Raw genomic sequence first — 27,346 nt, 5'->3', positions numbered from 1 at the left:
CTAATAAATTAGTTCATTCTATCTCATTGAGATGTGACAAATACAGGGTGACACAAATAACATTCCGGGTTAAATTTGATGAGCGAGTAACTCACTGAAATTGTTGAATATTTAAATTCTTCTTTCTGAATAGTTCTTCTTCCAGCTGTGTTAACGTTTGAAAAACGATTCAACACCCAGTCTGGTATTTCCAATTTTGAAATGTCCTGGATTCGTTCTTGGAAATCACTGTGAAAGTTCTCCAAATAATGCCACTGTTAAATTAGGGAAATTGTTAAACTCTTATCTACCAATAGTTTTCTTATCTAAAAGCAGTCTGGCTACGAAAGCAGCAACGACAAAGTTGCAATGACAGTTGAAAAAAGTTTAGAGACAGTTAGCTGATCTGCGTACTTCATTTCAGCTCTTGAAAATGGGCCACATTTTTGTCTTTTTTTATCAGAATGCATTTTGTTCAAATGATCTTGCAACCTAGAAGGCTTCATCACCTCATTTGAAAACATTTTTTGGCAAACAAGGCACATAGGCGAAGAGGGATTTGTAGGATTTTCTATAAATCCGTATTTAATATACAGGGAAACGTCGTTTTACGCCGGGGTTCTGTTCCGAGAGACACCGGCGTAAACAAAATCGGCGTAAAATGAACACAAATATAATGGACAGTATAAGGTTAGGTTCCTGTTATGTTTATTTAATACATATCCTACATACAGGGTGTCTCAGCGAGACCGGTCATTACACGTTTCTGGGGTTCTGGCGAAAATAAAAATTTGAGAATTCAGACTTAAGTATTATTAATTACGATCTCTTCGTCTAAAATATTTTCAGATTTCTTGCACTTCCGGTTATACCGGAAGTCGCCACCAACTTTATTTTTTTAAATGGAACACCCTGTATATTTTTACATGTTTGGATTTGTTTGTTTTCAAGGTTTATAAATAACTTTACTTTTTGCAATTTGATTCGGTCGTTCTCAAGTTATTCGAATTTTTCTAGAAAAATCTGCTCCAGCAGACATTTGTTCAAAAAATCAGAAAACACTCAATTTTTGGGATATCAATTTAGGATTGAGAACATGCTTAAGCAACATGATGGTGTATGTTTTGGTGCCGAGAACTGCGGTCTAGAACGTTTGATCACTTTACTATGGCACGTTAACTTTTCAAAATTTGGAAGTACCATAACTTAATTTTTTTAAATGGCACCCCCATATTTTATTTTTTAGTCGTCTTCAGTGTCTCATTCTACATCTTTTATATCCCATATGGCCCATACCTAATATTAATAGTTTGGGAGATAATTAGGGTTTTTTGAAAAATGCACACATATCATATGGATATTTAGCCTAGTGTGCCATGAAAAACAAGCCTTCTCAATGAGTTCTTGTCAAAGACTCACTTGTTTACGTCACTTGATACATGTGAGCTAATAATTATCTGTTATGTCCCTTAATATTAGTACTGAAACGAGTTAAAATCGATAACAATAACGAAAGCAATATTTACACAAATCAAGAAATTCTTAATTTATTTTTTTTGCATGAAAAGCGCGACAAAGTTCGTAGTATGATTCCCAGATCTTCTTTGGCAGCTCGAATTGAGGTGTTGGGACTGTGCTCGAAATAAGCCAAGGTATTCACCTCTTCCGTTGCATTATCTACTACATTTTTTGGTCAGTTTAACACGTGATTAATTCGTCCAAAATGCAAAAAATTTGCTTCTATTCCTCTAAATTTACCTTTTGTCATCGGAGATAAATGTGGATAATTTTCATTAAACATTCTGCAAGTTCTACTAAGAACTTTGTCGCACTTTTCGTGCACAAAAAAATAAATTATGGATTTCTTCATTTGTATAAACATTATTTACGTTATTAATATCCATTTTAACTGGTTTTAGACTCACAAGCATCAAACAACCTAAATTAGACTTTGACGTTTGTCAATAAGTCATTAAACATTTGTTTTCCATGGCACACTAGGTTAATATCCATATGATGTGAGCATTTTTCAAAAAACCCTAATTATTTCTCAAACTATTAATGTTAGGCATAGGACATATGGAATATAAAAGATGTAAAATGAGACGCCGAAGACGACTAAGTAATAAAATATGGGGGGTGCCATTTAAAAAAATGAAGTTATGGTGCTTCCAAATTTCGAAAAGTTAACGTGCCATAGTAAAGTGACCAAACGTTCTAGACAGCCGTTCTCGGCACCAAAACATACTCCATCATGTTGTTTAAGCATGTTCTGAATCCTAAATTGATATCTCAAAAATTGAGTGTTCTATGATTTTTTGAACAAATGTCCGCTGGAGCAAATTTTTCTAGAAAAATTCGAATAATTCGAGAGTTCAAATTGCAAAAAGTGAAGTTGTTTATAAACCTTCAAAACAGGCAAATCCAAATATGTAAAAATATACAGGGTGTTCCATTTAAAAAAATAAAGTAGGTGGCAACTTCCGGTATAACCGGAAGTGTTAGAAATCTGAAAATATTTTAGATGAAGAGAACGTAATTGATAATACGTCTAATGACCGGTCTCGCTGAGACACCCTGTATATTCAAAATAAATAATAATCTCTTGATATAAATAATAAATTTTTTGAAATAAATCCAAAAATCCAGTTTCATTTGCTTTGATTGTTGCTTCCTTTCTTGCAGAATCATAACATAAGGTCGAAGGGCAGCTATGACACTTCTTTTAACATTTGCGCTTCGATTGTAATCCCCATCTATGTCACAGAGCTCACCTGTTAACCTTTCTATAGAGGAAAGGATACGAGTTAGATAGTCGGTTTTTAGGATTTTCTTTCTCATCCTCTTCTTCTTCTTCGGGATTTTCTGATTGAGGGCGATCATATGCCCCCATCAACTCTTCTAATTCTTGATTTGAGATTGGTTATTCATGCACGTCTAACAGTCCGGTCACATTTGCAGTTGTTGCGTCTTCGAATCCACATTCGCGTGTAAAGTTGATAATGTCTTCGTTTATGTTAATGTTATTTACCACTTCTACACTTGCACCTTGTATAAATCCAGGAAGAAGTTTACACCAAACGCCGTTTAAACAATTGTTTGTCACTTCGTCCAGACCTCTAAAAGCCCGTGGATTCTGGGAATGGTACACTACCATTGGCTTAAATTTTAAAGAACCAGAAATATTTGATTCCAAGAGAACAGTCAGTCTATCCTTGGCGGCTTTAAATCCACGAGCACTACGTTCTTCTCGCGAAATAAATGTTCTCGATGGCAACTTCTTCCAATAGAGGCCTGTTTCATCAAAATTGAAGATGAGATCTGCAGGGTAGTTCCCTTGTTCCACAATTTCTTGAAACTTTTAAAGGCAAGCTGCTGCTGCTTCTACATCAGCGCTCGCCGCTCGAGGTTTAAACGGATATTGGTTCGAGATTTGAATCTCGTGAAGCACCCAAGAAAGTTTCGTCAGTAATTTCTTGCGCCTTCAAATCAGAAAAATCAACTGTGCTTTTTCGCATATGATTGCTAGTGTTACAGGAATATTCTTTTGATTGGCATCATCAACCCACAATGCCAACATTTTTTCCATTTTCTCTATATTTTTTTATTGTCGTCTGATGTCAGGCGAACCGGGGAATCCCACGCCGGCACCAACCGGCGTAATTGTGAATCGGCGTAAACCGAACCGGCGCAAAACGACGTTTACCTGTATTCAGGATTGTATTGCCGTCTCTTCCTTTGTTATGTTGTCTTCACAATTATCTTGACTTAAACTTAATTGAAGAATTGTGGCTATAAAAAACTTGTTAACGATTACGCGTTGGTTACGAAAATACTAATGAAAATAAAATAGATATATGGGTGTTTTTATAGGTTTAAAATACAACACGCATCGACAGGAATAAGCCACACATGCACAAACTTGTTTAAGCCGGGCGCGGGTACATCACGTCTCTCTTTATCGACCGGTATCCGAATTGATCCGAATGCGTTCTCACTGCCCCGTCTGCACATATAGACGCAGATGATAGATAAGCTATAAATTTAATTTTAATATAATCTGGCCAAAAATAAAAACGTATAACATTTGTAAATTAACAATAGAATGGGCTATTAGACAAATCAGCCGTCGTATTCTTAAATGGCTTCAGAATTACTTTACCGCCCCCCCCTGTAGTGCCCACATGGAAAAGAAATAAACAATCAAAACTAAATTTTATATTTTTTTCTTAATATTTTTATTCACTTTCATCAGAAGAACTAGTTTCTTCAGCTTCATGTAACCAATCGATAAAAGGTGCCACTTTTTCGCTTAATCTTGTCCCTTTTTCCAGTTTTTTTGACCACACTATAATAATTTCTTCTTCCAAATAATCTTTATCATACAAAAAATTTAAAATATTCGTTATAGAATCTGATATTTCATTATTAGATGAAGCCATATCCTAAAATATCACCACAATACAATTAAATTATTAAAAAATTGAAAAAATTGGGTAAATCTAACCTCGATCGCTTGAAGGCAATCTTCCATCGCCGAATGATTCCTAATATAATTCTTTAAAATCGGCGAAAAATACAAAAATGATGAACGCAAAGCTAATAAATACGAAGATTTGTTCATATAGTGGAAGGGCAAGTTTAAAATCGCTTTTACAACGAAATAATTAACCTCTTTCAATGTGACGTTGTATGCGTATCGTGAAGAATTAATTTCAAGGATTAAATTGTCGCAAGGTAATTTATCTTCAAATCCTCGTGATAAACTATCCATCACTTCATTGAAAAACACTACAAATTAAAAAAATAACTAAAAGATAAATCGCAGAAATTAAATTTTATGTATTAACTGCTCGTATCGTCAGGTACAGGCGAATGAATATGCGATAACGATCCTTCAGAATCACTACTACTATCCAAATAATCCTCATCTGATTTTTCCACTTCATCACAAAGATGCATTTTTGAAAACTTAACCGCTAAACGAGTTCCTAAAACGTCGGGGTCCTCCACATCATCAATAAAAGGTATTCGAAAAGCTTTCTCGCCCAATTTCGAAACTAAATCGCCATGTTCTTCTTCTTCCTCCGGTTTTGTGGCTTGTATCAAACTATTTTCAACAAAACTATCTTTCGGTAAAACAACCCCACCCCCTAAAACGCTTCCTATCGTAATTACACAGTTCTCGTTAATAACACAATTAGGGCCAATAACGCTGTGATTAATTGTGGAATTATCGTAAATTTCAACGTTGTCCATTGTAAAAGCGTTTTCGATTTTTACATTATCACCAATTTTGCAGTTATTTCCAATTATCGAATTGGTTATGGTACTAGTTTTTGAAATCGAACAATTTTTTCCTATTAAAACTTCACGTTCGATTGAATAACACGGGCTAAAAAATTTGTATAATTAATTTAAATCAATTCATCACCAGGAATCGGTCCTGGTATTTTAACAAGGTTCACGTGCGTAAATCATTCCGGTAGTTTTATTTGTTTTTTGGGGAAATAAACAGTAGCCAGATTTGAATCATTAGTGATGGCGAAGAAATGTGGATATCTGGTGGAATTATTGGTAAACAGGGCATATTTTCATAAAACAACAAATAATATAATCAGAAGGGAGATGTATCCATTCATGAAAAGGGAAAATGAGGAATTTAAGGAGAAGATTGTGGAACAGGAGAAACGTATAGATATGCTGGAAAGAGAATGTGGTAATAAAAGGAATTTGAAAAGAGAGAGGTGATTAACTTGATGAGGAATATCGGAGTAAATTTAACAAGCGATGATATTGATATCACAAGTAGAATAGGAGTATCTAAAGAAAACGGAAGGCAGAAGGACGGAAATCGTAAAAATAGCTAAAGAGTTGAAAGGAATGAACATATGGATAGATGAGGACTGCTCTAAGAAAATTCAGAGAGAGAGAGCTATGATGACCAAACAAACGGAACTCAGGAGGAAAGGAGTTGAAGCTCATTTATAACACAACAAAATAATTGTAAAGGATGAAACAAATGACGAGGGGAAGATAGTGATGAAGAAGCTGGCAGGAATAATAAACGTACAGTCTCGGAAAGATCACCGGACTATTTAGAGAGACGCCCTATAAATTCAAAAAACTAAGCGTAGAAAGAAGAGGAGACTTTACTGAGTATGAAAATGGATAAACGCAAGGAAAGGCAAGGAGAAAATAGGAAAGCCATAAAGATGAGAACGTGGAATATTACAACTTTAACGGGAAAGGAAATGGAAATAATGGAGGAGATGGTTTGGAATAGAAATAATGGGAATTAGTGAAGCGAGAAAGAAGAGAAGGGGAAGCATACAATTAACAAACAATTATAGTCTATACTTTTCAGAAGACCAAGAAAATACATGGAGCAAGGAAAACTATAAGAGTTAGAAGAAAAGTAGCTGACATATCATGATCTCGTTTTTCGAGAAACTGCTAATGCCGAAAACCTCATAGCGCTATCGTCTTTTGTTTTTCCGCTAAAGGCCAAAATTGAAAATATCGTAAAACCCGCAAATGTAATTATCTTGGTTATTATTATAGGTGGAGTATTATAACTACGACATTATATGGACACTTTTTTACAGAGAATTTGATGACGTAGTCAAAAAAAATTGTTCGGGTTTAGATTTTGAGATATTATCACAAATTTCGCTTTTTTAAATGGAAACAACCACTGATTATTCACTTAATATATTCGTTATTTTTATCTGATTACAAAAATATAGGGTTTGACAGGTCTATTTCTTATTGTTTTAGAATAAAACTAAAAATAAACTTTTCTTTTAGTGTCGTCGAAGAAATTAAATTTACAGTTTCCTGTAAATTACTGTTCTATAACTAAAAATTAAAAAAAAACATATTTCTGATATTTGAAACAAATATATTTGTTGAACTGTTTAATTTATATATGTTTTACACAAAAGTTGGAATAGATTGCATTATTTCACATTTTTTATTACGATTTAATATTATTTTTAAATGACTTAATAAATTATCGATAGATGGCATATGTTTTTTTTTTAATTCAAATAAACATTTGTATTAAAAATTTTTCTGAAGTGTCACTTTAAAAATCCTGTTTTTAAGATCAATTACGAAAATTTTGAAAGGTTTGACATGTTAGAACGTTACATATTAAAAAATTATTTGTTTTTAAATACCGGAAGTTATCTTCGTATTTAATTGTTAACTTTTTAGATTTTACCTACCGCCCTGTAACTTACAGGAAACTGTAAATTTAATTTCCTCGACGACACTGTTATTTTATAAAAAAAGTTTATTTTTAGCTTTATTCTAAAACAATAAGAAATAGACCTGTCGAACCCTATATTTTTGTAATCAGAAAAAAATAACGAATTTAATAAGCGAATAATCAGTGGTTGTCACCATTTAAAAAAACGAAAATTCTCATGATATCTCAAAATCTAAAACCGAAAAATTTTTTTTGACTACGTCATGAAATTCTCTGTAAAAAAGTGTCCATATAATGTCGTAGTTATAATACTCCACCTATAATAATAACCAAGATAATTGCACTTATTGGTTTTACTATATTTTCAATTTTGGCCTCTAGGGGAAAAACAAAAGACGATAGCGCTATGAGGTTTTCGGCATTAGCAGTTTCTCGAAAAACGAGATCATGACATGTAAGCTACTTTTTTTCTAACTGTTATAGTTTCCGAGTTAGCCTATTTGGACATCAAATTTGAACCACCCTGTACATAAGTATGCATCAGTGAATTCTAGAATTGAGAATTGACCCAAAATGCAGAAAACCTTGGATAAATCCAGAGAACAATTATAAGAGAATATGGGGATCAGAATATGGAGGCAGTGATGAATACAAGTGGGCAAAGAATGCTGGAACTTTGGCAAATAAACAACTTATTTCGCCGCATATACATCTGGAATCTCCAAAACAGAGTCGAGAAAGTAAAGACTGAAGCAGAAATAAGAACCAACCACAGACAGTCATGGCAACTATTAATAATATAGAAATCGAAAGAGAAGAGATGAAAACACAAGATGGAAGGATAGATTTAGACATAAATGCAAGAGTAAGGAAAACAAACAATGTATGTCATACTCTAAACTTCTAAACAGAATAATTTTTGGGAAGAAGGAGATAGATAAAAAGATAAGATTGAAAGTGTACAACGCAATATTAACATATGCCAGTGAATCATAGACATTCCAAGATAAACAAGAAGGAAAGATCACAGCACTGGAAATGAAATTTTGACGAAAAATAGTGGGGAAGATGAAGGATAAGGAATGAGGAAATAAGACTGGGAGAAGATCAAGCAAAATAGAGAAAAAGCAACTATACAGGGTGTCTCAGCGAGACCGCTCATTAGACGTTTCTGGGGTTCTGGCCAAACAAAAAATTTGAAAATGCATACTTAAGTATTATTAATTACGTTCTCTTCATCTAAAATATTTTCAGATTTCTAACACTTCCGGTTATACCGGAAGTCGCCACCTACTTTATTTTTTTAAATGGAACACCCTGTATATTTTTACATATTTGGATTTGCCTGTTTTCAAGGTTTATAAACAACTTTACTTTTTGCAATTTGAACCAGCAATTCTCGAGTTATTCGAATTTTTCTAGAAAAATTTGCTCCAGCGGACATTTGTTCAAAAAATCATAGAACACTCAATTTTTGAGATATCAATTTAGGATTCAGAACATGCTTAAACAACATGATGGAGTATGTTTTGGTGCCGAGAACGACTGTCTAGAACGTTTGGTCACTTTACTATGGCACGTTAACTTTTCGAAATTTGGAAGCACCATAACTTCATTTTTTTAAATGGCACCCCCCATATTTTATTACTTAGTCGTCTTCGGCGTCTCATTTTACATCTTTTATATTCCATATGTCCTATGCCTAACATTAATAGTTTGAGAAATAATTAGAGTTTTTGGAAAAATGCTCACATATATGGATATTAACCTAGTGTGCCATGGAAAACAAATGTTTAATGACTTATTGACAAACGTCAAAGTCTAATTTAGGTTGTTTGATGCTTGTGAGTCTAAAACCAGTTAAAATGGATATTAATAACGTAAATAATGTTTATACAAATGAAGAAATCCATAATTTATTTTTTGTGCACGAAAATTGCGACAAAGTTCTTAGTAGAACTTGCAGAATGTTTAATGAAAATTATCCACATTTATCTCCGATGACAAAAGATAAATTTAGAGGAATAGAAGCAAATTTTTTGCATTTTGGACGAATTAATCACGTGTTAAACTGACCAAAAAATGTAGTAGATAATGCAACGGAAGAGGTGAATACCTTGGCTTATTTCGAGCCCAGTCCCAACACCTCAATTCGAGCTGCCAAAGAAGATCTGGGAATCATACTACGAACTTTGTCGCGCTTTTCATGCAAAAAAAATAAATTAACAATTTCTTGATTTGTGTAAATATTACTTTCGTTATTGTTATCGATTTTAACTCGTTTCAGTACTAATATTAAGGGACATAACAGATAATTATTAGTTCACATGCATCAAGTGACGTAAACAAGTGAGTCTTTGACAAGAACTCATTGAGAAGGCTTGTTTTTCATGGCACACTAGGCTAAATATCCATATATGTGTGCATTTTTCAAAAAACCCTAATTATCTCCCAAACTATTAATATTAGGTATGGGCCATATGGGATATAAAAGATGTAGAATGAGACACTGAAGACGACTAAAAAATAAAATATGGGAGGTGCCATTTAAAAAAATGAAGTTATGGTACTTCCAAATTTTGAAAAGTTAACGTGCCATAGTAAAGTGATCAAACGTTCTAGACCGCAGTTCTCGGCACCAAAACATACTCCATCACGTTGCTTAAGCATGTTCTCAATCCTAAATTGATATCCCAAAAATTGAGTGTTTTCTGATTTTTTGAACAAATGTTTGCTGGAGCAGATTTTTCTACAAAAATTCGAATAACTTGAGAACGACCGAATCAAATTACAAAAAGTAAAGTTATTTATAAACCTTGAAAACAAACAAATCCAAATATGTAAAAATATACAGGGTGTTCCATTTAAAAAAATAAAGTAGGTGGCGACTTCCGGTATAACCGGAAGTGCAAGAAGTCTGAAAATATTTTAGACGAAGAGATCGTAATTGATAATACTTAAGTCTGAATTCTCAAATTTTTATTTTCGCCAGAACCCCAGAAACGTCTAATGACCGGTCTCGCTGAGACACCCTGTATAAACTGGTATGCCCATATAATTAGAATGGAACATAACACAATAGTAAAAAAGATATTTGAAGCAAAGAATAGGAATAAGAAAAAGAGGGGAAGACCTAGGAAGAAGTGGGAGGCAGATATAAAGGAATTAGCCAGAAAGTGGAGGGAATGGAAGAAGTGGATAGAGGAATAGGAAAAAGATTAATCTGACGCCATCAGGCGTCAGATAATGGATAGGTAAGGATCAGGAGAACAAGAAGAAATCAATTCATTGTATTTTACTTACGTTACATCTGCAGTAATTGGACAATACCAATTATTCATCATTTCTCGGCTTAAAAAGGGCAAAATAAAATAAATTCTTTTAAAAATTAAATTGTTTATACCATGTTGCTTGATACATCCGCCAATTAGTGATGGCCCCTCCATGTTCGTTTCCTTTCAATGGATGCCAATAAATCGTACTTCCCATAATTTCTTCATTTAAAAGTAATCCCTTAATGAAATCATCGCGCGTTTGAAAATCGAAATTATCAGAAAAAAGTGGTAAAACTTCTTGGGAACAAATTGCGATGCGAGTATCTTTGAGGTTATGATTAATTGAAAGGCAATTGTTTTCTAAGAAAATCTCTAAAGGGATATCAATTCGCTTTGTTTTAGTCAACCCGATTTTCTTATGAAATAAAATCCGGTTTTGTAGGTTAGAGGCAACCACAATTTCTTCGGTGGGACATCGACCATATTGCCCCGTTGTTGATTCTTCATAAATTAAAGTCATAACAGCTCCTTTATCTTTCTGACATGTCTCTCTATATCATTTAAAAATAATTAGAAAATTAAAATAATTTAAACAATTTCAACTTACTTATGTTTTTGCATGATTGGCAACAAGTTAATATTTGATATAACTCCAGCATCGCATAAAACGAAATACCCTCGCAATAAACCTTTTGCATCTAAATCCCTCATACAATCACCGAAAGAAACGCAACTCTCAGATACTATTACATGTATTTTCAAGGATAAGCACCAAATTGTATTTGCATTTTCTTTTCCTCTAAAATATTTGATTTAATTTATTTGTAAAATGATGCAATATAAATCAAACCTTATGTAATCTTTAATAAGTTCAACGTGAGCTGTACAAAAAAGGAAAACTTCTTCAACACCACCAAGGGCTAAAAACTCTAATGTTGATGCAATTAGTGGTTTATTTGCAACCGAAAATAATGCCTTAAAAAGTGAGGTTAAATTTACTTTCTCTTTTAATTTATTAATTTACCAATGGAATATTGTTGGAAATCGGTAAAAATTCATGTCCGAATGTGTTTGCTATAACCACAGCTTGAATTAAGTCGTTTCTTTGAAAAACATCTGTATTTTTCTTTGATGACATGTTTTTGAGGTTAAATAAGTGTCTAATAACATTTCGAGATTTTGCGATAGAGGTCGCTTTTTTTTTAAATAATTTAATTTTGATTTAAATAACTTTTATTAAATTGAATTCATTTTAAATTAAATTTAATGCGTAAATGAAAAAAGAATTATAGTTAATTTAAAAATTATTTTAATGAATCTTTAGTTATTTAAATTTATGTTGGTAATATAATAGTTAAGTTGGCCACCACATTTTAGAAACCATACCGCTACCGGGCCTTAGTTTTGACAGCATGACAACTATGATTTATAAATAATGAGTTTTGTCGGTTTTTTCTATAAGTATATCGGCTGAGAATAGTTTTATTAATTTAAAATGGATCAGAAACCAACCTTAGATATCGTTTATATGGCTATTTCAGCTTTGTACAATAACCCCAACACAAGTGAAAAGGAAAGAGCATCCCAATGGCTTGGAGATCTACAAAAATCAGTAAGTTTTTATTCCTGTAAAAACGATTTTAATCCTTACATAATTGTATTAACTTAATTAATTAGATTGGAACAATAAATATTTTAGGTACACGCCTGGACGATAGCTGACGAATTACTCCACCACAAGGCAGACTTAGAATCATGTTATTTCGCAGCGCAAACGATGCGTACAAAAATCCACCAGTCTTTCCACGAATTACCTTTTGAAGTACACTCTTCTTTAAGAGATTCACTTCTTGATCATATTAGTAAAATAACGGAAACAACAAATCCCATCATCGTAACTCAATTATCTTTAGCTTTGGCTGATCTCATCTTACAAATGCCCATTTGGCAAAAAGCAACGTTAGATCTTGTTAATCGGTTCTCCCAATCTCACTTATGGCCACTTCTTGAAGTACTCATAGTTCTTCCAGAAGAATTAGAAATCCGTTCGGTTAGATTGGGCGAGAATCGTCGTATAGAAATACAAGCAGATTTTAAATGTTGCGCTCCAACTGTGAACGAATTCTTAAAGCACTGTTGCAGTAATTATTCGACAAATTTACACGAAAACGTCCATCTAAACGTAAAAATTATTCGTTGTTTTACATCGTGGGTTAGCGTGGGGGCGATACAATTAGAAGATGTCTCCGATAACTCAGTCGTTGCTCACGCTTTAAATGTACTTTGTTATAAACAAGAAAGTGAAAAACATCCCCCGATTTTAGGGGCGTTACACGACGCAGCCACCGAGTGTTTATGCACATTATTAAGATGTTTGGAGTCGAACAACAACCAACACAGCTTAGAAATGTTCCTTTTCAATAGCATCTTAAACTTTGAAGTTCCATATCATTTAAGCGTTGCAAACGAAGATCAAGATAAATCGATGAATTACTGCAGGATTTTTACCGAATTAGGAGAATCGTTTTTAGACAAAATCGTAAACGCGCCACTCAATCAACCTCATTTTGCAATTAAAGTTTTCGACTTGGTACTTCTTTGCGTTGGACATCACGATTACGAAGTAGCCGAAATTACTTTTAATTTGTGGTATTTATTAAGCGAAGAACTTTATAATAGAAAGGATAAAACCACCACGGAATTATACAGACCGTATATTGAACGATTAGTAACCGCCCTTTGCAGGCATTGCCAAATTGAACCCGATCACGAAGGACTTTTAGACGAGGGCGATGATTTTAAAGATTTTCGATTGAAGGTTTCCGATTTAATTAAAGATGTTGTGTTTATTGTGGGGAGTTGTAGTTGTTTTAGACAGATGTTTATGAATTTGCAAGTTCCGGGAGTTACTTGGGAAAGTACCGAAGCTGCGCTATTTGTTATGCAAGCTGTTGCCAAAAATGTTTTGCCGTAAGTATTTTAAAGGATTACCCAAGGACAGTAGAATCTAAGAGGACTGCTACATCCTTATATGCTTATTATTGCTGATGAGAGCGCTCCTCTCATCATCGCGACCTATAAGATCTATTGTAACTTCAGCCCTCCAAAAGTTTAGGGCAAGTGTAATGTCCTTAATGAACCTTAGTATTGCTCCAAGGTCTTGTTCCTATGTCGGTAGGGGTCAAAAGAGCTTTACCGAAAATTTTGTGTTTTAGGCGATGCAATTACATCAATTACATACATTACATGTTTAGCCTTTTCTGACTCGTCGTTGCAAAGTCGACAAGTTATAGTCCTTTGCTGAGGCATGAAACCTTTGTGGCGGAGTTATAATGCTCTTTGCTTGTCTGTGACCTGGAAGTTCTTTCCAGCGTAAGGCTACCTTTAAGGCCTCCCAACTGTTGATTACTTGTTTTAGGTGGCTTTTTTGTAGTCCACAGCCGGGTTGGCGTCCATCCACGCTTTTCTGCCTCTTTGCTCAGCTTGTCCGCCTTCTCATTGCTCCTAGCGAGTTCTCTCAGGTTGCTGTGTAGGCCTGAATTGCCATTAGGGCGGCCCAACTGTCTGTAAAAATGTTTATGGATGCACCTTTCTGTCCCTTTTATAGGTTCAAAGTAGTGCAGAAGTTTATAGCAAGTGCTTTTGCTTGAAAAATGGTTATATCTGAGCTGAGGGGCAATTAAACTATTTCGGCCGCTAATGCCCATGCCTATTCCGTAAAACCGTTTTGGCTTTCTTTTGTGGCGGAGTTATAATGCTCTATGCTTGTCTGTGACCTGGAAGTTCTTTCCAGCGTATAGCTACCTTTGAGGTCTTCCAATTGTTGATTACTTGTTTTAGGTGGCTTTTTTGTAGTCCACAGCCGGGTTGGGGTCCATCCACGCTTTTCTGCCTCTTCGGTCAGCTTGTCCGCCTTCTCATTGCTCGTAGCGAGTTCTCTCAGGTTGCTGTGTAGGCGTGAATTGTCTTTAGGGCGGCCCAACTGTTCGTAAAAATGTTTATGGATGCACCTTTCTGTCCCTTTTGTAGGTTCAAAGTAGTGCAGAAGTTTACAGCAAGTGCTTTTGCTTGAAAAATGGTTATATCTGAGCTGAGGGGCAATTTAACTATTTCGACCGCTAATGCCCATGCCTATTCCGTAAAACCTTTTTGGCTTTCTTTTGTAGCGGAGTTATAATGCTCTATGCTTGTCTGTGACCTGGAAGTTCTTTTCAGCGTATAGGTACCTTTGAGGTCTCCCAATTGTTGATTACTTGTTTTAGGTGGCTTTTTTGTAGTCCACAGCCGGGTTGGGGTCCATCCACGCTTTTCTGCCTCTTTGGTCAGCTTGTCCGCCTTCTCATTGCTCCTAGCGAGGTCTCTCAGGTTGCTGTGTAGGCCTGAATTGTCTTTAGGGCGGCCCAACTGTTCGTAAAAATGTTTATGGATGCACCTTTCTGTCCCTTTTGTAGGTTCAAAATAGTGCAGAAGTTTATAGCAAGTGCTTTTGCTTGAAAAATGGTTATATCTGAGCTGAGGGGCAATTTAACTATTTCGGCCGCTAATGCCCATGCCTATTCCGTAAAACCTTTTTGGCTTTCTTTTGTGGCGGAGTTATAATGCTCTATGCTTGTCTGTGACCTGGAAGTTCTTTCCAGCGTAAGGCTACCTTTGAGGTCTCCCAATTGTTGATTACTTGTTTTAGGTGGCTTTTTTGTAGTCCACAGCCGGGTTGGGGTCCATCCACGCTTTTCTGCCTCTTTGGTCAGCTTGTCCGCCTTCTCATTGCTCCTAGCGAGGTCTCTCAGGTTGCTGTGTAGGCCTGAATTGTCTTTAGGGCGGCCCAACTGTTCGTAAAAATGTTTATGGATGCACCTTTCTGTCCCTTTTGTAGGTTCAAAATAGTGCAGAAGTTTATAGCAAGTGCTTTTGCTTGAAAAATGGTTATATCTGAGCTGAGGGGCAATTTAACTATTTCGGCCGCTAATGCCCATGCCTATTCCGTAAAACCTTTTTGGCTTTCTTTTGTGGCGGAGTTATAATGCTCTATGCTTGTCTGTGACCTGGAAGTTCTTTCCAGCGTAAGGCTACCTTTGAGGTCTCCCAATTGTTGATTACTTGTTTTAGGTGGCTTTTTTGTAGTCCACAGCCGGGTTGGGGTCCATCCACGCTTTTCTGCCTCTTTGGTCAGCTTGTCCGCCTTCTCATTACTCCTAGCGATTTCTCTCAGGTTGCTGTGTAGGCCTGAATTGTCTTTAGGGCGGCCCAACTGTTCGTAAAAATGTTTATGGATGCACCTTTCTGTCCCTTTTGTAGGTTCAAAATAGTGCAGAAGTTTATAGCAAGTGCTTTTGCTTGAAAAATGGTTATATCTGAGCTGAGGGGCAATTTAACTATTTCGGCCGCTAATGCCCATGCCTATTCCGTAAAACCTTTTTGGCTTTCTTTTGTGGCGGAGTTATAATGCTCTATGCTTGTCTGTGACCTGGAAGTTCTTTCCAGCGTAAGGCTACCTTTGAGGCCTCCCAATTGTTGATTACTTGTTTTAGGTGGCTTTTTTGTAGTCCACAGCCGGGTTGGGGTCCATCCACGCTTTTCTGCCTCTTTGGTCAGTTTGTCCGCCTTTTCATTGCTCCTAGCGAGTTCTCTCAGGTTGCTGTGTAGACCTGAATTGCCTTTAGGGCGGCCCAACTGTCCGTAAAAATGTTTATGGATGCACCTTTCTGTCCCTTTTGTAGGTTCAAAGTAGTACAGAAGTTTATAGCAAGTGCTTTTGCTTGAAAAATGATTATATCTGAGCTGAGGCATGAAACCTCTTTGGTTTTCTTTTGTGGCGGAGTTATAATGCTCTTTGCTTGTCTGTGACCTGGAAGTTCTTTCCAGCGTAAGGCTACCTTTGAGGCCTCCCAATTGTTGATTACTTGTTTTAGGTGGCTTTTTTGTAGTCCACAGCCGGGTTGGGGTCCATCCACGCTTTTCTGCCTCTTTGGTCAGCTTGTCCGCCTTCTCATTACTCCTAGCGAGTTCTCTCAGGTTGCTGTGTAGACCTGAATTGCCTTTAGGGCGGCCCAACTGTCCGTAAAAATGTTTATGGATGCACCTTTCTGTCCCTTTTGTAGGTTCAAAGTAGTGCAGAAGTTTATAGCAAGTGCTTTTGCTTGAAAAATGATTATATCTGAGCTGAGGCATGAAACCTCTTTGGTTTTCTTTTGTGGCGGAGTTATAATGCTCTATGCTTGTCTGTGACCTGGACGTTCTTTCCAGCATAAGGCTACCTTTGAGGCCTCCCAACTGTTGATTACTTGTTTTAGGTGGCTTTTTTGTAGTCCACAGCCGGGTTGGGGTCCATCCACACTTTTCTGCCTCTTTGGTCAGCTTGTCCGCCTTCTCATTACTCCTAGCGAGGTCTCTCAGGTTGCTGTGTAGGCCTGAATTGCCTTTAGGGCGGCCCAACTGTCCGTAAAAATGTTTATGGATGCACCTTTCTGTCCCAAAGTAGTGCAGAAGTTTATGGCAAGTGCTTTTGCTTGAAAATGGTTATATCCGAGCTGAGGGGCAATTTAATGCGGCTATTTGGTCCGCTAATGCCCATGCCTATTCCGGATCGAACGGCCTTCGATTCCGAAGTGTCCTCTGAGGTTACCCTATATCAGCTTTTGTATATATAAATGAAGTAGTGTGTGCCAGCTGTTGTTGTGCTGTTTTATGATTCCTTTTTGGCCACCAAACCAGTGAGGCATAGGCGACCATGGGTCTGATTATTGCTACATAGGCCTAATTCATTCGTGGTTTAACCCTTTAAGGACGGCTCCAAAATTTATTCGCTTACCTCTCAGACGGCACCGATGTTATTGCCGCACAGACGACCGCCGTATATGTACGGCAACAAATGTTTGCTATGTTTATAGGCGATTTAATTGTTTATCTATGGAGAAATAATAAAAAGAGAAATCAGAAAATTATTTATTGTACATATGAACAACAGCAACTTTTATTTCTTTCAGTATTGGTTTTTAGTGTGGTAAATTTCGAAGCAAGGCGTCAGACACAACCCCACGTTGCAAATGGTACACATGTACCGTGAATCTTTCCTCTTTCTGGGTCCTAAAATTGTTTGCGAACATACTACACATCTTCTTTGAGGTGTCTTATTTGTCGGTGTTGCAGGAACAACGTGAGGAAAATGTTTTTCCACCAACCTTCTAACATCTGGCACACCACGAGCTATTCTTATAGTAGGGTAGTCAAGAGGAAACCTGTGTTAAATATGAAGTTAAAAATGTTACAATTCAGGGGTGATACTTACTTTTCAAAAATTTGGAAATCACCAAAAGGAATTTTGTTAACATTTTTTGTTTGCATCATTGCGTGCGAGTTTAGAATTAATAAATCTAATGAGTGGAAGAAAAGTTTCTTGTACCACTTCATACTTTTGCGCATGCATTCTATATTGCTCAACATCATATCTGTGCGATCAACTGCTCCCATTCTCTCGTTGTAATTGATTACACACAGTGGTTTTTTCGTAGCCTCATTTGTTCGCTTGTCAATTTTATCCATGATTACTATTTTGTTCTCGTGCATTGTAGATATCATAGTTACGTCGCGGCGATCTTTCCATTTTATGACAAGAATTTTATCGCTACTTTTCGAAGACAATTCGCCCTTCTTCAGTTTTTTTTTCAGTGTAGGCATATATTTTCTACTTTCACGCACAGTTCCACAGGTGTTCGTTTTTTTTTCGAAAAGATAATTTGCCAAAATTGGGCTGGAATAGTAGTTGTCTGTGAAAAGCTTGTGTCCCTTGTCAAGGTATGGTTTCATAAGAGACACTACGACAGATCCTGAAGATCCTAGACCCTTTATTTCTTCAACAAATTGTTTTGTATCATTTCCAACATACACAACGAAATCAAGAACCATTCCAGTTTCACAATCACAAAGAACATACAGTTTCATTCCAAAGCGATGCGTTTTCGTCTTTATGTATTGTTTAAAGCTTAAACGTCCTTTAAATAACACCATGCTTTCATCAACAACTAAATTCTCAAACGGGTAGAACTGTTTTTGGAAGTTCTCCTTTATGAGTTTGAGGACTTTTTCTACCTTATATAGTTTAGTCGTAGGTTGTTTTTCATTATTCACAAAATGAAGATTTGAAAGAATACTCATATATTTGTCCCTAGGCATGATTCTAGAAAAGATTGGAGACTCGAGCAAAGAATCTGTAGACCAATATTCTTTTAAATTAGTTTTTTTGTTTCGAGACATTAGCATTGTTAGACCGATAAAAACATAAAATTCTTGTGTTGAAAGTTCTTTCCAATCCTTTGCCTGATTTTGATTAGCATATCGGTTAGTTTCGGTTACAATATATTCTACGATATCTTCGGTAAATAGGCTTGCAAAATAATCAAATTCTATGGACTTTTCAGACAAAGAATCATTCCTGATGCCGCTATTTGTAGGATCAAATTCGAAAATTGTTGGAACGAAATCACTGTCTCCCCAAATTATTTTTATGTCGGCGTAATCTTTTTCTGTCGTCGCTAGGTCGGTTTCTAGTTCATGATTACTGTCTTCACTTACACTTTCTACTAACATTACATCTTGATATTCATCAATTAACATATCATCTTCTTCAGACTCTTCATCTTCACTTGGTAAATATTCGCTTCCGCTGTCTTCAAATGGCTCTTCATCGCTGCTGTCCACGTAAAAATCCATTCTGTAGGACATTGTGCACAACACTAATCATCCGTTGTTTCACTTATTACGGAAAATATATCACTTATAAAAAAATATAGAACATGTGGTGTTTTTGAACATTGACCACGTGTGTAAAAACAACGCTTATATACGGCGCTCGTCTGTGCAGTACAAAATTTTGTGCCGTTTAAAAACGGCTTTCGCCTATAAGACACAAATTTTAAATTGAGCCGTATATGAATGTCATAAGATACTCAAAACCTTTTGCGTATATATACGGCGTTCGTCTCTGGGACTGATTTTTGTGAAACGTATATATACGGCAATCGTCCTTAAAGGGTTAAGACCCCTTTTCCTTCCGAGGATCGTGCGGCAGATCTGGTTAGCCATAATGGCCTTTTTCCTCACCTTGCCTATGTGGGAGTTCCAGTTTAATGTACTGTCTAGTATTACCCCTAGGTATTTAACTTCTGTTTTGAGGTTTATAGTTCTACTTTCAATAGAAAGTCCTCTCAATTGTAGCTTCCTTCTCCGATTGAAAATCGAAATAGTCCCTATTTCGATTTTGTTTTTATTGATGCTGAGCCCATTACACCAAGCGCTGGTAAGTACTAGGGCTTTCTGCATTAATTGAGTTATGTTTGTGTCATATTTACCTCGGATTGTGATTACCAGGTCATCAGTATACCCCTGAATCATGAATCCATTTTTCATTTAGGTTTTCATCAAGTCATCAACTACCAGGAGAGGTGAGAGCACTCTATTTCTAAATACAAAAGTCTCTATGTCTATGAAAGCACATAGGGTTCTATCTCTTTAGTTCTAATTGTCTCCTCTAAACTGCTTGTCAAAACATGGAGAGCAGTAATTGTTGATTTTGCTGTCTGGTAAGCATGTTGACTCGGATGGAGTGGATTGGTGACAAGCACTCCATTCGTAAGGTATTGATCAATTACCTTTTCCATCCCTTTGAGAAGAAATGAAGTTAGGCTAATAGGTCTGTGTGCCTTGGGATCGGCGTTTGAACGCCTACCACCTTTAGGTATGAAGACCACCTTTACTTTTCTCTATGGTGTAGGTATATAGGGATATTATTACTGGGAGCAGGTCTTCCATGATTTTTTTTGCAGAAAAATAGGCAGAATTCCATCCCCTCCAAGTGATTTTAGGGCTTAAAATTAGAAATAGCCCACCTTACTCCGTTGTGTATTTACGACTCAGTGTACTTTTCCGTCTTGTTTGCATAGGTGGCCTAGATCAGTGTTATGGTCTTAACCGGAGGACATTGTAAAATCCTCTGCGCTTCCACTAGTTGAAGGCAATTTCTGCCTCGATGCGCTCGGAGTTGCATCAACCTTTTTTATAGTTGCTTTAATCAGTTCCATAGACGTCCTACGCGTAGTTAGGGAAAGAAAGTCTACCACGTTGTTGAAACTCGAGGTCCCCAAGTATCCAGAGTCCGCTTATTAGGAACCAAGTATTTCCCACTTGGCCAACGCAATAAACCGATAAAAGTCTTCGGTATAACCTGTTCTATCTTGACTTTGGAGTTTTTAATGAGGTTCAGCCAGCTGGATTCCAGCACATGGTATAACAATTGTTGTAAACAGCAGCTGGTGCCGTTACCTTTCCGTGCACATCCTTAACCACGACACGACACCTTGGACTGTTGGAGTGCCAATTATTTAGTAAATTCCTTTAGCGCATACGAGTAGTGGAAGACACACATCCAGTGATGCCACGAGGAGGCAGACACTCGACGCGGTGCTTTCTCCACCCCCGCAAAAAGCCAGACTAACCCACCCTTTGTATGTACTAACTTCATTTTCTAGATTACAAATTATGTAGCAGTCATTTTAGATTCTACCGTCTTTGGGAATGATCCCTTTAATTATTTTTTTTTATTTATTTAAATTATTATTTAGGTCAGAAAATGATGTTGTACCAAAAGTGGTTGAAGCGATTTTAAATGTACCAGAAAATACCCACATTGCAGTTCGACACACTTCCGTACTTCTCTTGGGACAACTATGCGAATGGATCGAAAAACATCCGGAAACTCTAGATATGATTTTAAATTTTCTCGTTTACTGTCTACCTCAGCAAGGAATTGGGGCGGCCGCCGCCACGGCCTTGCAAAGTATTTGTGGGACGTGTGGAGATCATATGCCTGGACATATTCCGGTACTTGTTCATTTGCTGCGTCAAGTGGATACGTTTGCGATAACCAATAATGCCGTTATTGGTTTATTAACGGGAGTGGCGGCCATCGTTAGTTGTATGCCCCATCGCGATGTAACAAGTGCTTTAAGGGAATTGTGTTATATGCAATTAACCCCGTTGATGCAATTGATCGAACAAGATGTGGTTCCCGTTCGAGGAACTAAATCAGATCCGGTTTTATGGGTTGATAGATTAGCCGCGATTTTTAAATATGTTACTATTAGCGTAGAAGATGGCGAACAACATCCGTGTAAACCCATTATTTTAGAGGTGTGGCCCATTATTTCAAAGATTTTTGATAAATATCAAAATGATATAAGAATAATGGAGAGGGTGTGTCGTACGATGAGATACATGTTGAGATGTGTTAGTCAACAAGTACGAGAGATTTTAGAAAGCTTAGTTGGACAAATAATGCGGTTATATTTAGCGCATAAACATTCGTGTTTTTTGTACGTTGGGAGTATCTTAGTCGACGAATACGCAACTGATGCGACTTGTGTACAGGGTTTATTAGAAATGTTACAAACGTTCCTCGCCCCAACATTCGAATTATTACAAGGGGAAAACGGATTAAGAAATCATCCGGATACAGTTGACGACTTCTTTCGATTATGTACAAGATTACTTCAACGAGCAGCACTACCTTTCTTAAAATGTACGGCAATCGATCATATAATTCAGTGTGCGATTTTAGCGAGTACAATCGATCACCGTGAAGCTAACATAACGGTGGCGAAATTTCTTTGCGATTTTGTCGGGTCAAGTAAAAGTAGTAGGAATCAAAACGATTTTTGCGAACGATCGGAATTGGTTAAAAAGCTTTTAAATAAATACGGCCAACAAATGATGACGAATTTAATACAAGCCTCAGTTTTTTATCTCCATTCTTATATGTTAAGCGAAATTGGAGATTTAGTCTTGGCCCTGTGCGATTACGACCGCGAATTAGCCTCGTCCTGGTTGTACGCGGCGTTGGAAACGTTACCAAAAGATGGAGGAAACGGGGTTATCACCGTTTCTTCACAACAATTAAACGAATTTCATTTCAAAGTTATTGGGTAAGTTTTTTAAATTGTTTTGATTAATTTTTTTTTTAATAAAAGTTTCGTTGGTAGGTCTGAGACATCAAAATCGATTACGCACGCCCTAAAAGACCTATCAAGATTATATCGTTGAAATAAAAATGAAGAATAAAGATATTTTAAAACTGATTTATCATCAAGTTAGCTCAATTGAATTAAATAATTCTGTTGTGACAACAATTATGTGTGTGAAAGTGCTTGAGAATGTTAATAATTGTACATTAATTTTATAGTGAAAATTAAGTGACATTAAATAAAGAAAAATATGTGAATGGACTTGAAATTCAAATAAAATATGTTTATTTAAAAATAATTGTTTTTTATTTTTAAGTAACTAAATTATTTATTTAAACAACTTCGGGGCGTTGATGTGGTGCGGGTCTGTTAACGAACCCTCGTAATTTATCGGGAGGGGGTGAACTACACGGGCAAATCCAACAAATTTTCGGTTGATTCCCACAAACGTCCTCCATTCGTGACTTTTTGGTCGTTTCTGGTCGGAAAGGCCCCGATTTTGCTAATCGCTCAATAACCGTACGATCAGCACAAATTCCATGAAGTTGATCCGTTAAAATTGCAACCGAAAACATTAAATAAATACTACTTATAATCAATAAAAGCCCATGAGCAATCCTTAAAAAAAAGAAAAAATTTAAAAATCGCATTTTTGTGGTTATAACAACTCACATTCGGCCAAAATCTTTTTGCTTTTCATAACTGGGGCAATCCGCGCAAAAAAAGAAGATTGATAATGAATAACCGGCTAAAGTTAAAGCAAAACTTGAAAGTACACCTAAAATATTAAATATTAATAATATAATTTATTCACAAAAAGCTTATATTGTGATATTTATTTTATTTTGAGGTTATATCGAAAAAGAAACGATTAATTAATTATAAATTACGTTTAATATCAAATTAAACGATTATAAACATACACAAAAATAAAGGTACAATTCAAGAATCATCAAGTTGCTTAAAAATCGACGGGAAATCATTGAAGTCAGTCCTAACAAATAAAAAAAAAGTGCGGAAAAGTGTAAAGCTTACCGAATATATAAACTAAAGATAACCTAAACGTTATGAAAGAAGCAGAGGGTGGGTTGTAAACTCCGGATTGGGTTAATATTTGGGATTGGGCTAAACCCGAATGTTTCAAGTTCTAGGACTATTGTGAGTTCTAGTTTTACACTAACACTATCACCAAAACTAATACAAGACCTAGAACTAGAATCATTTGGGTTTAGCCGTCTTGTGATTCAAAGGTGACTAGTTATCGGTCAAGTGTTAGTTCTAGTTTTGTACTAGAATTAATACAAGACCTAGAACTAGAATCATTCGAGTTTAGCCGTCTTGAGAGACGTGCGGCTAAATCCGAATGTTTTTAGTTTTTGGTCTAGTGTTAGTTCTAGTATTAACACTGTATATCAATAAGCATTGATATACAGTCGATCTAACGACAGATAGTCAGTCGTTATGCATCGCAAGCCTAAGAAAAACAAGGGTTTTTCATCCGAAAATATTTGCAATCTCATCTCGTTTAGTGAAAATAACTTTACTTTTAAGTTACGACATCATTCTCTCCTTTATTTCTAAAACTCCAATTATAACGACGTTTCGGGAAATGTTCCCATCGTCAGGTTAATAATACTCTTATCTAAAGAAACACGAATTACTAAATTAAAAATAACATAATTACTATTACAAATATGAAAAACAATCTCCATACACTTAACTCACAAAAGATTTTTTGTTTAGTTTATAGAATATGATTCTTACCTAAGACTATTATCAATATTTATGATTATATATGATTATATATAAAAATGGGGTGTCCCTCAAAAGTGGCTCACCCCCATATTTTTCTTTATTATTGGTGATATAAGAAAACCATTTGGAATGCATAGTTAGGTCGCTAAAACGGATTATTACGACATGAAATCATTCTTTTTGTACTTCCGGTTGTACCGGATGTGAGTATTAATTTCGCTATTTTTTTAAATCTATAATTATTAAATAAAAAGAATCTAAAGGTGTGAGGTCAGGTGATCTGAGAGGTTTTAACCAAAATAAAGTAAACAATCCAAATTATAATGTACAATGGACATTGTAACTATCAGCTACAGAACATTTAGTGTAAAAGAACAAAAAATAAAGAAAAAAACAAAAAATCAAAAATAATTGAATTAAACTTAATTGTTTGATCGCGTTTTTCTTTTAAAACTAATTTAATACAACTGTTAATTTACACCATTATTAAAAAAGAACCACTGACTAAAGCATAGCTGTGATCACTGCTCAAGAAACAGCAAATCAAGAGGGACATAACGTAGTTTATACTATTAACCTAGCTACTATGCGTCAAAAGTTGTAATACATTTTCCGAAGGTACTAAAACGTTATAAAATAACTAAAATATTTTTTTTTTCAAAAATTATAAGCGATCGTGAAAATTTTTTCAAGTAAAAGTTATGTGAAATTATACTATCAACCCAACTGAAGAAAAAAAAAATTATAAATTTAAAAAAATAGCGAAATTAGTGCTCACATCCGGTATAACCGGAAGTACAAAAAGAATGATTTCATGTCGTAATAATCCGTTTTAGCGACCTAACTATGCATTCCAAATGGTTTTCTTATATCACCAATAATAAAGAAAAATATGGGGGTGAGCCACTTTTGAGGGACACCCAGTATATATATATGATGATATATTATATATATTTTTATCACTAATTAGTGATAAAAATTGATAATAGTCTTAGGTAAGAATCATATTCTATAAACTAAACAAAAAATCTTTTGTGAGTTAAGTGTATGGAGATTGTTTTTCATGTTTGTAATAGTAATTATGTTATTTTTAATTTAGTAATTCGTGTTTCTTTAGATAAGAGTATTATTAACCTGATGATGGGAACGTCGTTATAATTGGAGTTTTAGAAATAAAGGAGGGAATGATGTCACAATTTTTATAATAAAATATACCAAAGCCTCCATAAACTAAAAATTATAGATTTACTTTTAAGTTTATCAGTTGATTTTGTGCGTGGCTATAAAATAAACAATTTGTAGGTTAGTTATTGACAGGTTTAACGTTAACATTGCTTGTGACGTCACAAAACGTGACGTCACATCGAAACTTTAATATAATTTTTGATGTTCTACACTTTTCCGCATTTTCTTTTTATTTTTAACGTGTTTTTTGGGGTCATTTCACATTGATTAAGAAAAAAATCGTTAATTTTTAAGCCATATGATGATTTTTGAATTTTTCCAAAACAAATATTTTCTGCTTAAAACAAAAAATAATTACATACACATCTACAAAAAAAATTTAAACAACAAATAAATTATTACCTATCAACTAATAAGTAAATGGAAGTAAAAATATTTAATTACAAGTGATAATAGCCTGAGAAGAGTGTTGTATTGTGTAAAAAATAAGTACATTGACCCATTTTTCTCTTAAAAATAACTTTTAAACATCATGATCAATCAATGGTAAATCTAATTTACGAGGAAGTTTTGAACAAGGTAAAATCCACATCGCGGGATGTTGTCTACCGCAAACTTCGCTTAGTAGGACCATTTTTGGTTTATGGGGTCTGTAAGGACCTTGTTTTTGCGCTTGTTCGATGGCTGTTTCATCGCTGAGTATCGCCTGGAGTTGATCTGTGAGTATTGCGAACACGAAAAGTCCAAATAAAGCGCTCTCTAATAATAATATGATGCTGTGCATTCTAAAAAAATCAAACCTTTTCATAAAAAAAACTTTTAAATACCGATTTGAATAAAATTACATTCTTCGCTGTTTCATTAAAACATCGACGTCGCAATTATCGCAATCGTTAACCCAGGATATTACTATTAATGAGATGGCATAAACCGATAGAATGCCTAAAAAATAATGTTTGCAACAAAAAATTCAACGAATAAATAAACAATATAAGCTTCTTTTGTTATTGTTTTAACTTATTTTTAATTATAATCTTACCAACATAAACAAGAAATTGTATAAAATATTTTTGATTTCTCTCTCCAACACAATTATTTATCCAAGGACAATGATGATCCATTCTTCTTATGCACCTTTTGCAAATTCTACAATGATGAGCTCTTGGTGGTCTGTAAGTCTCACATCTCGTACAAATAGTCCAATCCAAATCAAGGCCGGATTCCGCAGAGTGCATATCAGAAAAGTCGAGTCGGTTTTGAGGTAAAGGAACCGTTCCAGGATCAGAAATAACAGCCTTAAAGTGGGACATTGTCAAAAGAAAAATGATTAAGTTAAATGCCACGGCGTTTAATGTACCCCATAAGCTAAAAATGTACACTTTTACAAACAAATTCATTTTAAGTGGTGAATAAGTACCTTCCTTCCATCGTGTGAAGAACAATCCATTTTATAACTACATAATCCGCGTAAAAGACTGCCGCATAAGTTATTATAATACATGTAATCCCACAGGGATCTTTTATAAACATTTTTTATTGTTAAAATTAGTTATGATTAATTTTCAAAGGTAATAAATGAGTTTAAATGTATATAATTGCATGTAAAACATCTTTTTGGGAGATTTATCGGTATCTCTACTTTGTTATCAGCTGTTTTTGACAGTTGACAGCTGTTTGATTTTGACATTGACTATGTTTATATTTAATTTTTTTTTAATTTAATATTAATTTATTAATAATAAAGACGAATTTATTTAGAAAGAATTAAAATTTTATTATAGAATTTAAATTTACTAAACTACTTAAACAATTATTTAAATTGGATGTAAGCGACATCTAGCGACGAAATTAAAATTTAATTCTTAATAAGTCCTTTTTTTAAAATGATATTCTAATTAATTAATGATATGTTTATTTTTTCAAAT

At 35.2% G+C, this 27,346-nt stretch overlaps 3 protein-coding genes across 5 annotated transcripts; 1 reads left to right on the top strand and 2 right to left on the bottom strand.

The window, feature by feature from the left end:
* Positions 1-4,191: 4,191 nt before the first annotated feature.
* On the bottom strand, positions 4,192-11,646 carry LOC111414526 (eukaryotic translation initiation factor 2B subunit epsilon). Its single transcript, XM_023045886.2, has 8 exons — positions 11,495-11,646; positions 11,321-11,445; positions 11,078-11,269; positions 10,599-11,021; positions 10,499-10,546; positions 4,830-5,374; positions 4,487-4,770; positions 4,192-4,424 (listed from the first exon to the last, which is right to left on the bottom strand). The coding sequence occupies exons 1-8, from the start codon at positions 11,606-11,608 to the stop codon at positions 4,218-4,220; spliced, it is 1,938 nt and encodes a 645-aa protein (XP_022901654.2). The 5' UTR covers positions 11,609-11,646; the 3' UTR covers positions 4,192-4,217.
* A 199-nt stretch (positions 11,647-11,845) lies between these two features.
* On the top strand, positions 11,846-22,779 carry LOC111414524 (transportin 3). 2 transcript variants are annotated; one of them, XM_023045884.2, is made up of 4 exons: positions 11,846-12,082; positions 12,170-13,440; positions 21,084-22,442; positions 22,500-22,779. In XM_023045884.2, the coding sequence occupies exons 1-4, from the start codon at positions 11,966-11,968 to the stop codon at positions 22,558-22,560; spliced, it is 2,808 nt and encodes a 935-aa protein (XP_022901652.1). In that variant the 5' UTR covers positions 11,846-11,965; the 3' UTR covers positions 22,561-22,779. The 2 variants fall into 2 exon arrangements, with proteins under 2 accessions (XP_022901652.1, XP_071056779.1); XM_071200678.1 differs by having other exon boundaries at positions 11,996-12,082; positions 12,148-13,440.
* On the bottom strand, positions 22,739-27,081 carry LOC111414541 (DNZDHHC/NEW1 zinc finger protein 11). 2 transcript variants are annotated; one of them, XM_023045913.2, is made up of 4 exons: positions 26,839-27,081; positions 26,461-26,786; positions 23,154-23,259; positions 22,739-23,099 (listed from the first exon to the last, which is right to left on the bottom strand). In XM_023045913.2, the coding sequence occupies exons 1-4, from the start codon at positions 26,949-26,951 to the stop codon at positions 22,814-22,816; spliced, it is 831 nt and encodes a 276-aa protein (XP_022901681.1). In that variant the 5' UTR covers positions 26,952-27,081; the 3' UTR covers positions 22,739-22,813. The 2 variants fall into 2 exon arrangements, with proteins under 2 accessions (XP_022901681.1, XP_022901682.1); XM_023045914.2 differs by lacking the exons at positions 22,739-23,099; positions 23,154-23,259 and adding exons at positions 23,357-26,206; positions 26,267-26,363.
* Positions 27,082-27,346: the final 265 nt, after the last annotated feature.

This window comes from Onthophagus taurus, chromosome 11 (assembly GCF_036711975.1).
Source record: "Onthophagus taurus isolate NC chromosome 11, IU_Otau_3.0, whole genome shotgun sequence".
Taxonomy (NCBI): Eukaryota; Metazoa; Arthropoda; class Insecta; order Coleoptera; family Scarabaeidae; genus Onthophagus; species Onthophagus taurus.
The sequence above is the reverse complement of the archived record's forward strand: the minus strand, read 5'-3'. Positions and strand labels throughout refer to the sequence as shown.

Excerpts from the sequence above, each read along its gene's own strand:
- LOC111414524 (XM_023045884.2), top strand. The coding sequence starts at position 11,966 with ATGGATCAGAAACCAACCTTAGATATCGTTTATATGGCTATTTCAGCT. Across the intron at positions 12,083-12,169 it reads TTGGAGATCTACAAAAATCA|GTACACGCCTGGACGATAGC; the intron begins GTAAGTTTTTAT and ends TAAATATTTTAG. Across the intron at positions 13,441-21,083 it reads GTTGCCAAAAATGTTTTGCC|GTCAGAAAATGATGTTGTAC; the intron begins GTAAGTATTTTA and ends ATTATTATTTAG.
- LOC111414526 (XM_023045886.2), bottom strand. The coding sequence starts at position 11,608 with ATGTCATCAAAGAAAAATACAGATGTTTTTCAAAGAAACGACTTAATT. Across the intron at positions 11,022-11,077 it reads CCAATCATGCAAAAACATAA|AGAGACATGTCAGAAAGATA; the intron begins GTAAGTTGAAAT and ends TAAATGATATAG. Across the intron at positions 4,771-4,829 it reads TGTACCTGACGATACGAGCA|TGTTTTTCAATGAAGTGATG; the intron begins GTTAATACATAA and ends TTTAATTTGTAG.
- LOC111414541 (XM_023045913.2), bottom strand. The coding sequence starts at position 26,951 with ATGTTTATAAAAGATCCCTGTGGGATTACATGTATTATAATAACTTAT. Across the intron at positions 26,787-26,838 it reads CTTCACACGATGGAAGGAAG|CTTATGGGGTACATTAAACG; the intron begins GTACTTATTCAC and ends GTACATTTTTAG. Across the intron at positions 23,100-23,153 it reads CAAAAAGATTTTGGCCGAAT|GATTGCTCATGGGCTTTTAT; the intron begins GTGAGTTGTTAT and ends CTTTTTTTTAAG.